The 16,985-nt window shown below is 46.8% G+C and overlaps 1 protein-coding gene across 3 annotated transcripts in view; it reads left to right on the forward strand.

Moving 5' to 3' along the window:
* Positions 1-268: 268 nt before the first annotated feature.
* Positions 269-16,985, forward strand: part of LOC143212017 (Krueppel-like factor 6) — a 378,041-nt gene continuing 361,324 nt past the window's right edge. For all 3 annotated transcript variants that reach the window (XM_076430267.1, XM_076430268.1, XM_076430269.1), the window contains exon 1: positions 269-1,879. In XM_076430267.1, the coding sequence (XP_076286382.1) occupies positions 1,778-1,879 (102 nt within the window). In that variant the 5' untranslated portion in view covers positions 269-1,777. The remainder of the gene's footprint in view (positions 1,880-16,985) is intronic.

Consider the following 16,985-nt stretch of genomic DNA (forward strand, 5'->3'; position numbering starts at 1 on the left):
AATGTTCCCGTAATTCGATGGAATATCGTATATATCGTACATTTTCCATGTGTCGAACGTGCCTTGCAAATCGGGCAGATTTGACGCGAACGGGGTTCTCTGTTCTTGGAAATTAGTTCGATTAAAGGTAAACGGCGTCGCGACGCCACCGATCAGTGCTGCCACGACGCGTGGTGGCCGCCGGCCGCGATAGAGCGTCGCCGGCACCGAGCGCGCGCTCGGTTCTGCTCGGAGTTTCTCGGCCCTGCTCGCGTACAGTTATGGTAAAGGAACGTCAGTCACTCTTCGGCGTTCGCGCGGAAGAGTCTGTACGCATTAACGCTCGGGGATATCGTCGCTCCCTGCGGAGTGTTAAATATCTCGTAGGTGTCCGATCGCCGTCGATGCCCAGCGACATTCGTGTCCGTAGTCTGGATCCTGTTCAGTGAACGGAGCAGACGTCGATCGGGTAAACGGTGACGCGACGCCGCTGATCGAAGTGTCGCGGGTAACGAAAGAAAAAAATAATAAAAAGAGGAAAGCCGGTAGTCGTATACTTGCGAGCCGCGTGTGTGTTCAGTGGTAACACGAGAGTTTTGCAATCTCGGAACAGACGCGAAGTGGAAGTGAACGTATCTGGCGTGTTGTCGAAGTCATTCTATTTCTCGAGCCGATAGATACATACGAGGAGAGAAGTCGAGAGTGACAGAACGAACCGGAAGGAGGAGGAGGAAGAAGAAGAAGCAGAACAATCGAAGGCGTTTTGACGTTTCGCGTTATCCGCTGGTCAGAGAAAGATTCCTCCGGTTTGTATGATGGATGCTGTCGCTCGTGTCTCGTGTTGTACGCGACGCTATCAAGAACAGACAGAGCATCGAGTCGCGCAACCAGCCTCGTTCCAGTGAGTGTCTCTCCTCTCTGTCACTCCCTCGTTGTGCCGCGCCGGTCTGTACATATCGTGTTCGTGCAGTGCCGCGTGCTTTTCCAACGATTGTACTAGCGCCGGCCTGTGTGGCAGAGCAGTAGCAGCAACAGTAAAACGCCGGTAGGCGCTGCAACGTGCTAGAGAGAGAAAGAGTGATTGGTCTCACGGTACGGAGCAACGGTGTTCGTAGTGTTTGTGCGCGCGCGGAAAAAGGAAGCGGTTAGCCGGGTCCCTCTCTCGTTCGCGTCGAGCACACAGAGAGTTGACCGTGTGGTTCGGCACTCCTCTCTCTCTCTCTCTCTCTCTCTCTCTCTTTCTTTCTCTTTCCCTCTATATACACATCCTGTATCTCTCTCTCTCTCTCTTTCTTTCTCTCTCTCTCTCTCCATCCTCGTTTACCTCGTGTGTGTGTCGCGCGCGCGGTCATCCTGCTCACGGCGTGACGTTGTGACCACCGTGTCGGTGCTTCTTCGATGATAAGCACGTGTGCGTACCACTACCTGCTGCGTGTACGTGCGTGCGTTCAAGCCGCGAGCCGCGTATCGGCGTGCAGTTAGTGACCGCGTTGCCATCTAAAGTCTCCGTCTTTCTCCCTCTATCTTTCTCTATCTCTGTCCATTCGAACGTGTGTACTCTCGCGACCACCGAGACCACGGTTCTTCTATTTGGTTCATTCGAAACCTACCGTGTCCGGTTCAGTTGATTTCCCTTCGACACCGTGTGCTCTCCACGATCACGCTCCCGTGTGGTACAGTTCGTCTTTCTGAATCGGTATCGTTCGACGGTTTCCCTTATCGTTCGTCTCTCTCTCTCTGTGCACCCCCCTCGGAGTTCACGCACCAGTTACGAACGCATTCGCACACCGGAGTAACCATGGATATCCTGCCGAGTGGGAACATATTTAGGGAGTTGCAGGACATACACGACACCGGATACTTTTCCGCACAGCCGTCGCTCGAGGATCATTGGCAACAGGTAAGAACACATACAATACATGCTTTTGCAACGGGGTCGACTTCGACGACGTCGAAAGGTTAACCCTTTCTGGGAGTATGTATAGCGAAGAGGTTGGACTGTGTATCGACTTCTTGTTACATACTTGTTTAATTGATCAATTTTTGTCAATGGACTGATCATCGTGAGAAATAAAAATTGTCTATGTGGATGCTAGTCGAAACAAGTTCGGGATACATTGGACATTGGTATTTTAACGAGTCAGACTCGTGATGAAGATTTGAGCAAACTGTAAAACGTATGAATGTTTTTTTTTTTCTTTATTAAAACAAGCATGAATGTTACGCTTTTCTCTTTAGGCGAGATTAAATTTGATTCGTTTTATAAAATTGCCATTTGGGTTATTAAATATATTGCTATCTAATCGATTACTAAACATTTAAGTGTTGTATGAAGTGTTATATTAATTTCATATCCATAAAATGAAAAAATCAAATGGAATGGAAATATTCTAGATCGGAAGAAATGTTTAACCTTCAAAGGGTGCAAACAGTACAAAGGGTTAATCAATATTTAACTCTTTACAGTCGGAGCTATTTTCACTCGAAAATGAAACATTTCTTCCGACCTAGGCTAATTCTATATTAACTGTTTCTTTGTACATATGAACTTTAAATTGATATACATAATACGTGATACAATACATACTTCAATGTTTAGTAATCGATTAGATACCAACATATTTGACAAAGTAAACAATGTTTTGAATAATGGTACAACAATTTTTAGTGGTGACTCTTAAATTTCTTTTCTCTTCTACATTTTTGGAGAACGTTTTAATCACTGTGCCTGCAAAGAAAATATTACGGCAACGGGTTAAAGCCTTTCGTGCCAAGGAACGTCAGGAAAGATGTCTCGCGTTACCCAGACACGCTCGTCAACGACAGAGACGCCGACCCTGAATTTCAAACGTGAAAAGCCGAGTCGTAGTAACCTCGACCGCTATGTTCGAATCCCTAACGGTCTACGCCGTAATCCGTCCCGGTACACGATTCCGGACTCAATGGCGTGAAGAAATAAAAATAATTGCATACTCCTCAGTGAACACGGACGGTTCAACTAACAAGCTAGATTTGCTATCAACTATTTTTATTCTCCATTTTCAACATCATTAACCTGTTCAAGGACACTGCAACGTAAACTTGTTCGTTTAATTATAGTTTCATGTAACGCTGACTGTCACGTAACTCGTATATGTACATATATCTATCTTCAGTCATTATTCAGATACATACTTTTAAACAATGTTTAGTTCAATCAATGTCATCGTCCACTATGTACATACTTCTTTTGCGCAAATGTTTGATGTTTGATCAGAATGTGGTGACAACTGAATGCACTATAAAAAACTCCACGCGATAGACGATAATTTACAATGTAGATTCATTGTCGGAATACATATGTTGATCGCGGTGGCGCTTGCTTAAACCAAGTTGAATCCAGAAAAATGTCACGTTTGTTTTAGAACCAAAACCACCGTATTAACATTATTAAATTCGTCTACATTCAATGAATTGCGAAAAGCTGCATCGTTGTATGAGAAATAGGTTCAATTTCGATGTGCCCAATGTAAAAAAGATCACATAAAATAAAAATGATGTATGTTTAAGAAATGTCTTGATTTCGGAATTAAAATTGCTTCGAGTCCTAACGTTTTAAATTAATTAGAATTGGAGTTTCATAATTGGTTTCTAAAAAAATCCATCCAGCGGTCGAACGCCTCGTTCGGAAAAATGTTTGTGTACGATGAAATTGGGTCGGGTTTTTCGTCGGTATTTTTCGGCGCGGTCGGCATTTAAATCGATTACCGATATGCAGCCGGGCATTATGACTGGACGACCTTGAAGCCAAGGTATTAGATCGGTGTGTACGTTCAGTGACGCGGCCGAGCGTACTATAGACGGCGCGTCCTGTTTGTTTACGAGTGTGCAATGACCTTTCAGTGGCCGGAGAAGGCAGGAGGGACGCATAGTACTTATTCCCCATTCAATATCTCAGGCCGGAGTACAACAGTTTCCTCGCTTCGTTAAAATGGCACGAGTGACGTCACTGGTCGCACCGTGTGCGCCCGCGTGGCGTCGGCAACTTAACGGTTTATTATCACGATCGCCGGCCGTTCCAGAGCCAATTTGCATCGCTTTCTTTTTCCCCCCTTTTAATTGTATCTCCGCGAGCCTTTTGTTTCGTTTCTTATTTCTCGCCGCGCCAGTTCTCGACAGAAATCGAGAACGTATACATAATTGCCTATTCTAATCTCTTCCGCCAGTTAATTTTTTGGCTGACCGACGAATATTAAGAAAAAGTGAAAGTAGTTTTAAAATATTCCTAGAACAGGATTCTACTCTGCTTAACTACCGGCGCGTTATATTATTTGTTTTTCTATCACCGCGGAGTTTATTGCACTTTATTGCACAAGTTAGTTTCCCACGGTTTATTTATCCTGCAAGCGCACAGTTTATTTTATTTCCCAGTTAATATACATACGTGCACGCAGCTTTTCAATAAGAGATCGTGTTCCGTCGCTTCATCGACGGCCAGCTCCGCGCGCGTGGGAATTTCAAAATACACATTGTCCGTTTGTGTCAACACTATAACTCGTTATCAGACGCGACGAAAAATCCGTCGGTCGCTGAAAAACTGGAAAAATTCGTCCGATACTGACGTCGTCGTCCGCACACAGAGGTAACCACTAACCATTATTGATAAGTTACCGATAACTGATTGATAAGTTTCGATTTATATAACATCGCGAGCATCGATAATGCAAGCGAATATTAGCGGGAATAAAAGCGGGGCAGAAGGTAGAGGCTTTTTAAAGAACGCAAGGTATGAAGGAAATTTCCGTTCCCTCGATCCGAATCGTCACGGCGGAAACGTGCGCGGCAGCGATTATTGTTTTGTAAATTTCCACAACCTTGTGCTACATTTTCCCTTGTGCAATCAAGTCGAATTCCTTTGTAATTAGGTAAGCTTCTTTTCGAGCGACAATCCTTCTTGCTCCGCTTCCGTTTTTTCATTAAATTCGCTCCGGACGCAATTTTTATCATGGAGCGAACAATGCCAGTGAAAAATGGAGCACTACGAGATAGATATTATTTTTCAGTCTTCTTCTATGAACTAGAAAAATCCTGCTGGCGAAGTATTTTGAAAATCTTCGAATATTTTCGAAGTTTAACATTTCCCGGAGTATCTAAAGTTAGGTCGGAATATGACTCACCGCCAACGACAGCTAAACCGGTAATTAGCGCGGCTCGGCTGATTCTTCGCGCAGAAGCCGGCCCCGAAAGCAATCAGGAATTAGTATAGTGCCGGAGGTAGGTCAGAAAGCTAATTGCAAAGACATTTCGAATCCTGGGTCGTGAAAGCGTCGAGGCGTTTTCTTTCCCGGGGCCTCTTCCCTGTAATCGTGCGATTTTATCGAGCGGTTTACGTAATGCGTTTCAATTATCGTCGGTTTAATTACCGATGGCGTATCTGATCGTTAGCCCGCGAGCGAAATTTATGGCGAGGAAATCTCGGTTTGTCGCTCGGCACTCGACATTTGACCTGCGCAACATTGTTGAGAGAGCGGGGCGGGGACGGTAGGGGGCTCGGGTTTAGTTTGGCATCGTGCCTAATTGAACGTCTCGAAGGGTTTCCACTGGAAAACCGTCCGCCACTTTACCCGCTTTCTCCTCTTTCTCGTTAATTACCCGTACGATCGACTGTTTTTATTATCGGCCAAGAAACACATCGCGCACCCGACCGCCTCCGGATGTCGTCCTGTTTCGAGATCGCTGCGATCTAGCTCTGCCGGTGCCGTCGATTATCATCTTTTCTCGTTTCTTTAATTACAGTCACGCTATTAACGCAACTGACCAATCGGCTGCTGCAGAAACCCCGTAGAACCGGTGCAATTTATGCTGCGAAATAGAAACGGGATCAGACTTTTATCACTTATGCCGTTTCTTTCTCGGTGTTTTCGAAAACAAACGAATTTATCGGTTATCTGTGGATTCCCGTTGAAACAAGGATTAGGCGGATGCAAAGGTCGAGTTCCTGAGGACAAGACTCCGAGTCGCGTTTTATCGGGCCCATCCGAGCGGATACAATGGAATTTTCCTGGATGTTCGAACATCCTCGGATCATTGATTTATTTCCCGCTCGGATGGACACTCTAAAGAATTCTTTGAATGCAGTCTCGGGATTAAGACAGCGATCTTAGCCGGGATTACGTGGAGGCAGTCATCCTCGTCATTTTACTTGCTAATTCCTCTCTCTCTCTCTTTTTTTTCTCTCTCTCTCTCTCTCTCTCTCGAGCAGAAGAGCTCTATACAGCGATCGAACACTCTTCGCAGCTCGAACGCGCCTCGATATTTCAAATTTCGATAGACTAATCCTCCCCTGAGGATTTTTCGCTGTACCAGAGTTGAAAGGTCGTGAATTATTGTTTGTACGGTTTTGTTTCGGAGGTAGCATGTATAAACGTTTCGGAACATCGAAAAAGGGAAAGAGGAGAGAGAGATAGAGAGATAGAGAGAGAGAGGTGCTTTCCCGGAGCTGTTTCGACGACCATTCCCTAAGTAACACGATGATGTACATCGACAGCGTCATCCGATAGGCGAACAGATGGCTGGGTCACATCGACAACACGACAGCGTTGGTCGCGTGACCGATAATGCGATTCGACAGGTGCTCGCTTGTATATTCTTGTATTCTGAACTTTACACGGTCCCGTTTCGCCGGCAATTATCATCGACGGCGACGAAACGATCGTTTGATGCGCCCTCCCGTCAAAAACCATGTAACCCGACCGATTTTCGACGAATACGCTGATATCGAGCCATTCCGTTCGATTATGCAGCCGATGCGAACTCGAATCACGAGATTCCTGTACTCGAAACAGCTCTGCGATTAATTTAAAACCATTTTACCGAGATGAACAGGTGAAAAGGCTGTAACGGAAGCTGAACACCTTGAACAATGACAAAACCAAACCTGTAACGAAAAAATGTTATCCTCTCGTTCGATTTATCGCTGCGCAACTCCATTACACATGGTCTAAAACTGTTCCATGATTAATGAAGAATCACGCTATCGATGCAGAAATTACTGAACGTGTTGGCAGTCGATAAAAACGTTGCGAGAAGGAAATCAGCTTGAATAATGGTAAGACAATGTTGCGTGCGACTAAACGTCGCCGTTAAATCACGTCCGTCTATAATTAGCAGCATGATTGTAGATCTTTATGCAAATCCCCGTTCTTCTAATTGATGAACACTACAGTTTATTTAATACATACTCGTTACTTTATTCGACGTTCCGATGGCGGGGCAATACAATCGTTTGGACTTCCTGATGGAGATGTAACATATAAATATAAATATGTAAATTGACGCGGAACGTTGTTTGCTGGCATTTCCTACAAACGCTGAGAGATGCGCAGTACATATATTGAGTTCAGAATCGAATCGCTCGGAACTCGCAGATGTGTAAAATTGCAAATTTGTAAAATTCGCGGTACTTTTCCAGCCTGGTAATTAGATGCCACTCGATCGATCGGTTTCCTATGTTTCGAGCGTATAAATAGCGCTTCTCGGAACACTGTCTACACGGAGATAATTACGATAATTGCGGGGAGCGCGCGCGGAACGTTGCTGCCTGCCGGGGAAAGAATCGACGATGAAAATAACGAATGTAAGACGCCGGTCGACCTTGCCGGAGTTTCCTTTCATCTAACACCTGATGCAATTACTGAAATACGTCCCACGTATCGAGCCGGCCGATGAATTATGCATTTCCTGATACGCTAAGCGGATCAGCAGGCCTGCAATATGCGAGTTACCACGTTCGACGAGGCGGGCCAAATTCCCTCGTCTTCTTTCACGAATTATCCCGGCGAAACGTGGAAATACTTTCTCGCGGAAATAATGCAACGACGCGTTGAATATAATCGATCGACCGGCGGCTGGGGCCAGTTTCGGTTGGCGGCATAAATATTTTCTGCGGCATTGTTTTCGACCGGTCGATTAACTCGCGACACAGGATCCGTCGACTTGCTCGCCGCAGAATATTTTAAAATCTATGTACGCGTACGTGTGTGTGTGTGCGCGTATACGTACTCGCACACGGTCAATTGCATTTTTCATCGTTCCGATCGTGGTACACGTCGACGATCGCAGCCCGTTTCTCGGATTACCGCGCATTTTTCCGTCCCCATTACTCTCTCGCGCTCGCCTGTTTGTAATCAGCTATTGGTTACCGGATAATTATATGCCGTTCGCATCGCATTAATTAAAATAGTACGTGACGAGTTGAAAAGTAGCGGGGGACTCGGGTTTCACCGACTCCCAGCGTATGTATTAATATTGATGATGATTATTATTCGAGGGAAGCGGGGGGAAAACCGATGGGATAGAAATATTGATCCGGACTTCGCTGAAGGATTCGCCGCCGGTGTTGCAAACCGAGCGTTTCGAAAAAGGGGAAGTTCGTTGCACGCCTCGGTACTCGCAATCTTGAAATATACTTCTCTAGTTCCGTTTGCTATCAAGATATCTGTGTACATATATGTATGTATAATTGCCTGTTCCTCTGTCCTCTGTAACGGTAAAAAATCTCGAAACACAGACGACATAGAAAGCCGAAATTTGGTACACAGGTAGCCGTGAGTCTAAAAGCGTGCGCGAATATGTTCTTCTGTCGGAAATACTTCGGGTGAGATTAAGTGTTAGAAATAAATTAGTATATTCTTTCTGACTCTGACTTTGAGGACTGCTTATAATAGCCGGGTCGGAACGGACCCGTCCTCCAGCGGATTGAGGGCAGCGACTGAGCCGAAGCATTTTCGGCTTGTTTACCGACGTTTTAACGATGTTGTGTCGCGCCGGCGAGGCTGCGTGTTTTACGAGCACGCGTGAAACTCGCGTAAAAGCAGCAAATGATACTCGGGAACAAGAAGCCGCGTGGAACCAGCGCCGCGCCGATGCGAAACTTTTCCGCGCATGAATTATACCCGGTCGTGACAGTCTCCCCGGCATCGGTGATATTTTTGTTTCCTCTTTCTGCACGTAGTCGCCGCTTCCACTCGGCGTCTCGCGTATTACGACACACACTCGGCCCAAGCGCGATATTTTACGGTGTGCGTGAGTGTGTGTATCGGTACCGTGTGTGCCCGTACAATACACACACATTATGCACGTTTCACAATCCCTGTATATGTATATCCCCACTCCTCGAGACCGTCCTGGTCCGTGGCGACGTGTCGCGTGTATTGCCGACAATCCCTTTCCTGCAGGTTGCTTGCTTTTCTGCCTCTCGTCCTTTTTCTTGTTCTCCACTGCTAGAGCCCGCCTTCTCTCGAGAGACCGACCGCGGCACAACGCTTATCTATCGGGAATTTCGTGAGAGTTTCTTTCCCGCCACTTTCACCCAGGACTCACCTATGTACACGCGTACTACGTACCCACCGTATTTCTTTCTCTCGCGCCTTCGTTTCCAATTTTATGGACGGCCGACATAAATAACCGGGAACACGCGAATCCGCGAGATTGAAAATTCGCTCGTACAATACATTCCTACGGAGAGAAGATCCCGAGAATGATCGAGGTCCGTTGGGATGCGAGGATCGAGCACGATACACTGTAAACCGACGCCGGAACTTCCGGAACACGCGATACATTGAATGGAACTGCAAGGAGATCGCTTGTTCTTTCGTTGGGAGTCTTGCGCTATCGGCCGAGTAAAAGCACAAGGCATAATCTGATAAATTGACGGTAACTGTGCGATAATTCTGGCGGTGAACAATCGACGAGCCCTCGCAATTCGATCGGCGGACGTCTGAAATTACGACAGTTTCGGGGGACACGCGGGGGCCCGACTGGGAAGAAAACGCGCGGCGGATCGGCAAGGTAGAAAAGGAGGTTGTGCCATCGAAGGTTAACAATGCCACGTTCCGTAGCCACGGCTACAATGGCATCTTTCGCATCACTCACATTGCGAGCCATTGTACCGGGGAAACCATTGTTTCTCGTACCATTGCGCGCATCGGTGGCCCAGAGGCGGCCGAGGGGTGTCGACGGTGTGCAACGAGAAGGGGGTTTTACGAGGTGGTTCCAGGGGGTTCGAGGGGGTGGAAACGGGCCGGTAGTCGGAATACGAACGGGACAGAGTCGCGTACCGTCGGCCCGTGCTCGAGACAAAAGCGTTACGTCAGGCCCATTCACCGAAAACGCCTTTGTGCGTCCGGATATTCTTATTTCAATGGCAACAAGAGGAACAGTGGAGACACCGGCTGCCGTCGGAGGATCGGCGGAACGACTGGCAACGGTGTAACGGCACTTGGTCAAGTCAGCGAAGTCGTGTCACGCGTTTAAAGCCTCCCCCGAAATTTGCTCTTTCCTACGCCCTTCACACTACATCGCTCGTAAAACTCGCAAATTCGCCACACGAACGAGAAATAAATTTGACAAACAATCTACTGTTTACCGACTACGCGTATCACTTCGATCTACGGCCGCGGATTCTCGCTTGGAACCGCATCTACCCTCACACACACAAACACGCGCGCACTCCCCACTGTTTCTGTTTTTCAAACCGGAAAAATATACCTCCGAGTTATTTATTCGAAATTACTTCTCCGCGATAACCACGGTACACGCTATATATCCCCGTGTCCCGCGATTCGGTGATTTTTATCGTCGACGCTTTTTATGGAAATACACACGGTTGAGTCTCCATCCAATTCGACGGTACTAAATCGCTCGGAAACCAGCCCCGCCGGGCCCCCGGGAGGTAGCACGTCGCGAAAAACTTGCGATATTTTCGCGCAAGAGCTTCCCTTCGATCGGCATCGCGGTTTCCAACGGAACGTCCATTTTCTCGTGGAAAATATTCGGGGATGAAGATTCTTCAAATAAAAAGATCGTATAGAAAACAACGGAGACTATTCGCACGCCCAGTTATTTTCCTCATTCGATCATGCAGTCTTTGCGACTGATTCTACGCACCCTTCTACTGTATTGAATAATGCGATACCTTGTCAAGGCACCTTCTACTGAACTGACGAAGTGTAATCGTTATAGGAATCATCGCTATCAATTTATTTTCTTCAATTCCAGGTAGCTGGGGAGCATAGAAAGAAGTCTACGTCTTCGCCAGATACATACCAAGTCGACGACGATGCATGAAAGTGTATTGCTACCAATAATCCAATAAAGTGTATTGCTACCAACGATCGATACAATGTGAATTTAACGCTGCAGGTGGCTTAAGAATCCCTTTTCTTCGTATGCGAGAACAAATGGGACTCGGGAACTGAACTTTCCCAGCGGGTCGGACAAAATCCTGCGCTCGGTTTGCTCGCGGCTCGCCACGCATGGGAAATATCGATGCGTCCCGTGAAAACCTCGAACGCAGGATGTTCTCGCGGTTGTTACCGCGCTCGTTCCTTGTTTATCCTTCGTTCCCGTTTCAGGGGGGGAAGCAACACCAACCCGCCGCGGTCTCTATATCACGTTCACTCTCGCGCTGTTGGTTCGTCTCGAACGGGGACTCTCGGTTTATTTCTGAGTTTCGCCGGTGCGCTCACTACGATGGCACGCCGCGTTTTATGCCTCTCGCGCGTGCCAGAATGAGTCCTGTCGCTCCCGTTCCTGTCCCTGGCCGAGTCGTTACGAACGCGCCTGAGTTTCTCGTTTATTGCCTACCGCTACAATGCTCGCCACTGTCGCTCGACTGGCTGGCTTCGAGACCGCGAAGAATTCGCTTTTGTGCCGAGCACGCTGCTGCGATACCTTTCTACTTGTTAGCGGACCGATCGTCTTTTCGTTGCCAGCGTGTTGGCCGACTGCGAGAGTCCACTAGAGAGTAGACTCGCCGAGTCATTTCCTGAACAGTTTACCGAACGCCATGCTGATTTCTACGGTCAAAATGCGTCTTTCTTGTTCTTCTAAATATCTGATGGCTTGAGCTATGTTTAGATCTTAGAACAAGCAGAAATATATTGTATGCATTTTCTTGCCAACGTTGCAATTAGCTTCGTTAGAAGTTCGACGATGCATTAATAGCCGTCGGGTGCGCAGCAATTTTCTTTAAAGCGACGTCACATCCATGTTTATTGCAGGTACAGACTCAATCGCATAGCAATATTTCTATACATTAGCTGGTCATCCGACACGTCGAACAGAAAAATTTGTCTGCCAGCTTGCGCCGAAGACATTTTCAACTTACTAATGCAATCTTGCGTCGAATCAGCTGAGACCGACTATAATTCAACTGCACGGTCGGCAAGTTCACCGAATGCCTCGGGAGTCTCCGATGACCGACGCTATCGAATTGCTTCGAAGCGATTGCAATAAAATAAACGCCGTCGATTACAAATTCCTCCAGACTGAAATCATCTAGACGCAGTGAACGACGAAAATTGCTTCATCACGCAGGCAATAATACTCGCCTCGAGTTCTTATACTGCGGGAATGTATGTATGTATCATAAAATAGCAACGTTTCCGCAGACAACGGACCAGCATAATCGGTTTGTTAGGCGAGATTGAATGCTGGCAGCCTCGTAGGGTCACGAGACCAGATTCTCTTCACGGTTCCGTAGCGGTTTTCTCTGGTCCGGGGGCCCGGATTCGCGGTATCTACGTGCATATCCGAACGATTTCATCGAGATACGGGTTCCGCGTTGCACGCTCGCGATATAACGAGCACATTTCGCTGCGTCGAGGTGCATTGCGCGGTGCATGCAGCCCCGGTGAGTCATAGAGAACACGCGAGCAGTCAACACGTCGCAGCGCGCACAGCCGGCCGCTTACGCAGCGCATTAATCAATTCGGCCAGGTTGTTCGGTTGAATTTTATCGCGGGTCACGAGGAGGTTAATCGAACTCCTATCCGTACAACTTATTACCGAGCCGGTGCAACGGGGCATAGATGCGTTTACGCGATACCGGCCGGCGAAAGCGAGAGGCGGGCCAACGGACCCGAAGAGGAGATATTTCGTATTTTTTCCATTGCACAAACTTTCTTCGTATCCACGATGATTAGCAGAGCCTCTTCATCGTTCATAATGGCCTGGGAAAGCAATTTTTATTGTTTGTATTGGATGTGGCTAGTGCAATATGATTACGTCTTTTTCATGTTGATCTTTCGACCCAGGTCGACCGAATTGAAACCGGAAATAATGAACCGCACGAGGGACAAACGAACAGGCATACACTACCGGCCAAAAGTTTTGGAATCACTTACTGATTTTAATAAAATGTTATTATATCAAATATTAACTAGTTGAATAATATTTCTAAACAGACTTCAGCATTTTCTTATGTCCATAATACTCTTGTATAGTTGAACACCCAGTTGTTCTTGTCTCAGTTCTTGTATAGTTGAACATGCACTTTTTTAAAGGGACATGTTTGGCAATTTCTACGAGAAGCATGGAAAAATATCAAATTGGAAACATTCGAGAAACTAATTGCCAGGATGCCCTGAATATGGCAGGCTGTCATTGAAAATAAAGGCGGGTTTTTAATGAATGAGCAATTTGAGGAAGTCGTAAGATTTTTGACAAGTAAATCTTCCTTGGTTGTTCTAAAGGCATTCAGTTTTTCGTATATACATCCTGTTTCTCTGAATTCACGCGATGATTCCAAACTTTTGGCCGGTGGTGCATGTGCTGTAGGTTCGTTTGTCGCGAGAGCAGACCGCTGCTGCCAGTAGAGAGAACCCAGACGAGAGAAACGCTTGGGAAAGCCAACAGAAAAAGGCGACACGGCCGATCAAACCGGTCGGTAGACGGCCCGGCCCGGACCGCGTGGTGGTTCACGAGACACGCTGGAAGGACGTTGCCCGCGATGGAAACCCACGCCTCGTGTTTCTTCGTGGCTTTGCGTAACGATACGTGTCCTCCGGGTTGGGGTAGGTTCACCCTTCGCTGATCCCGATACTCTTTTATTGCTGCCTTGCTACCTTCTCTTTGCTTCTTTACTTCTTTACTATCCGTTACTGAAGTTCATGGTCCCTACTAGTACACACACGGTGATTCTGAGAACTGGGACAAGTTACTGCTCTTTTTTAAATAAAAATAGAAAAACATTATACAGTAAAAAAAGCATCTGTATACGATGTGTGTCGATTTGCATACGTCCCGACTTCCTGCGGACTTATTTCCACATCCTAGTTCTGAACCCAATCATCCAATAAATCTAGAATAGCTGACTTCATCTTCGGTTCATTGTATGCAACTAAGTTCCTGTCCTTTAGACCTCGGACTCTATTCTCGTCGAAGACAAGTAAGACGTATTGAATGCAGGCTGCTTGTTTCAGTAACACGACTTCAATTAGATATGTTAAGCTTTTGTACCGAAGTGATTCTTCGCGAGACTCGTGTTGGATGAGAACTTGAACATCGAAGAGAGTTAAAAGAGAGGTACCAGAGAGAAGATGATGAAGTGTATGTACCAGTATCTCACAGGACTCGTGTCGTACGCTGTTTATGTATAGCAGGGTGTAATACCATTGTATTCAAATTCCTCTTTGACCCGTGTTGAATAGAGTCTGTATGGGAAGACTTATAATGCATACATAATAGAGAGTATGGAAGCCTTCGTCCTAGCTGTGATCTGCCTCGAGAGCATCGAACGAATCTTTTTGTCATTTTTGTTCGCGTGCTTCGCGCATTAACCTTCGGGCGCAAGCGATTTGACAGGCATAGCGCGAGCATTTAGGCACCTCACCCAGTAGATGCATCTTTGAGGAGGACCCAAAAGGTCAGTCCTTCGAGTATAGACGGCACCAAGTGAAATATTAACATAAGGGGGTAGACTCGTTTTTTCAGGATTGCAAATCGTCAAAAGCGCTAGACAAAAGATCAATCTAGGCCGCGATCGTCCTTTACGAGGCTTAATTTGCATTATTCGGAGCTATGGAGCTGCGCATGTACTTAATTATATTCACAAAGCTGCGACAGCTACACTCTGCAGAGTAATGGAAATTATGCCTCGTAAACTTAAAAATAGGAGTTTTGAGGGCGATGGCGGCCTAGATTGATTTGTTATCTACCATTTTTGACTATATATATACTGAAAAACCTTATCTTTCCATTATTGAAAAATGCAATCTAGAATTTGCAATCCTAGAAACGAGTCTACCCTATTAATTAGCTGTTTATTACGTTGTTTGAATGTATAAAGTGGCCCGCACAAGCGCGCATCGGGAATTCAGAGTATCCGGTTGATCATTCGAAGACAGAACCATCAGAAGAGCATTTGCGTAGACAGTCACACTCGAATTAACGCGCTTTGCGCGAACCGATTCGTGTCGAGCTCTCTGCAGTTGGCAAAAGCGTCGAGAGGGTTGCGAAGCGGGGGTGGATCGTGGCACAAAACCGAAGAGAGAAACAAAGGACCGATAAAAACAAATTGGTCTTCCTCGCCTCGCCCCTTTATCCGTCATTCGGTCCGCCGGTTTGATCGGTCGGACAAATTTTGCGGTCGTTTTGTCGGCGACAGACACGCGCGCGCGCGCAGCCACGACGAAAAGAAATATAATCCTATTAAAATTTATCAAAGCCACTGAGGGAGAGAGAGTGAGAGGGAGAGAGAATGGTCGAACGTGAGCAGTATCACCGAACACGAACGAAAAACGCTTGTCCGCTCGATTGCGGCCTTTTCACCGATAAACGGCGATAAATTACCGAGCACTAATTGCTCTGATGACCCGGGAGAGAGATCTCTCTTACTCTCTCGCTCACTCGAAAGGTTCTTTTTTTTACGCGTTCAATTACTCCGTATCTTTGATCCTCGCTTGACGCTGACTGCGAAGACAGCCCAATTTGTCGTCGCGATCTTGTACTACCGATTAGATAAGATAGCGCACTAATTAAAAGTTTCAAGATTGCTTTCACTCTGGTAGAGGCATTTTTGCGAGCCCAATCACTGACAATGTAATTCTTTCACGAATCGGTTTAGCTTCCCAGCGAAACGTCCTTCCGAGTGATTCCGTTTCGCTCGCCGGGAAACTACGCTCGCAATCATCGTCTATTCTCGTTCCGCTGTTATATTGCGCCGCTATTATCGTCCTCCTACGCGGGCAGGCGGCCGACAAACGACAATGGTCGACGGCGACAACCTGTTCGTCAAGTTCATGCATTTTCGCGTTATTTTTCACCGTTTGCTTTCTCGTTAATGTCGGCCGAGGCAAGAGCCCGTTTGCATGCGCGGTGTCGCGTAAATGTTAGACAGAGGGACGCGAAACTACCCGCCGACTGATAAAAACCAGCGGCGATCGATGCGCGGGGAAAAAAACGCCGGGGGACAGATAGGTGGAGAGAAAAAGAGAGAAGATCGCGACAACCTGCTCGGAGCGCGATAAAATTCCCAAAGTCGGCCAGTTTCGCCAGATCAGGGGAATTGACTCGAATCGAGGGGAAAAAGTTTTACCCCCTCTCTGCGGGTTCCGGGTCGGTCACGTGACATCGTGACACATGCACGACCTTAGAGCATATTATACTTATAGACCCGGCTTCAGATAACATGCCGTGTTCCAAGATTACTTTATCTATATATGTGATTCATTACTCGGTCATTTTGACTTTACTCTTATGATTTTAAATATGGCTTAACTATTTCGTCAATTACTAATCGCCAGATAATAAGCCTTGATCCGGCGACTCCGGCGTAATCGTTTCGGAATCGTCGGAACCGTTCAATCGTCGTGCGATTTTTAGTTGCAGGCCTATGCGGGATTAAGACACGCGTCCTAAATAGGAAGAATCGGGTTTCGCGTTGCGCGTAAACGTCGTTAGGAGAACTCTGCTAGATGGTTAGCTGGCGAGCGCGAATTGCAAGCGGAAACACGGTTGCACGGCTGACACGATTCTGGTTTCTCTGGTCGGTCGGGTTTTCGCGAGGATCGCGAAATACATGTGGAAATAAAAATTTCAAAGAGATCGCAAGCTGTTGAAGCTTGCACCGCAAAATATCACCCGAGACGTTCGCTCCTGTCAAAGGAAAGAAACGTGCGCAGGGGCACTTAATTTCGGGGTCGGCGCGTACAGTTTCTTGTTTGCCGAGTCGCCCCACGTTAATT

The sequence above is a fragment of the Lasioglossum baleicum genome, chromosome 9 (genome assembly GCF_051020765.1).
Source record: "Lasioglossum baleicum chromosome 9, iyLasBale1, whole genome shotgun sequence".
NCBI classification, from domain to species: Eukaryota; Metazoa; Arthropoda; class Insecta; order Hymenoptera; family Halictidae; genus Lasioglossum; species Lasioglossum baleicum.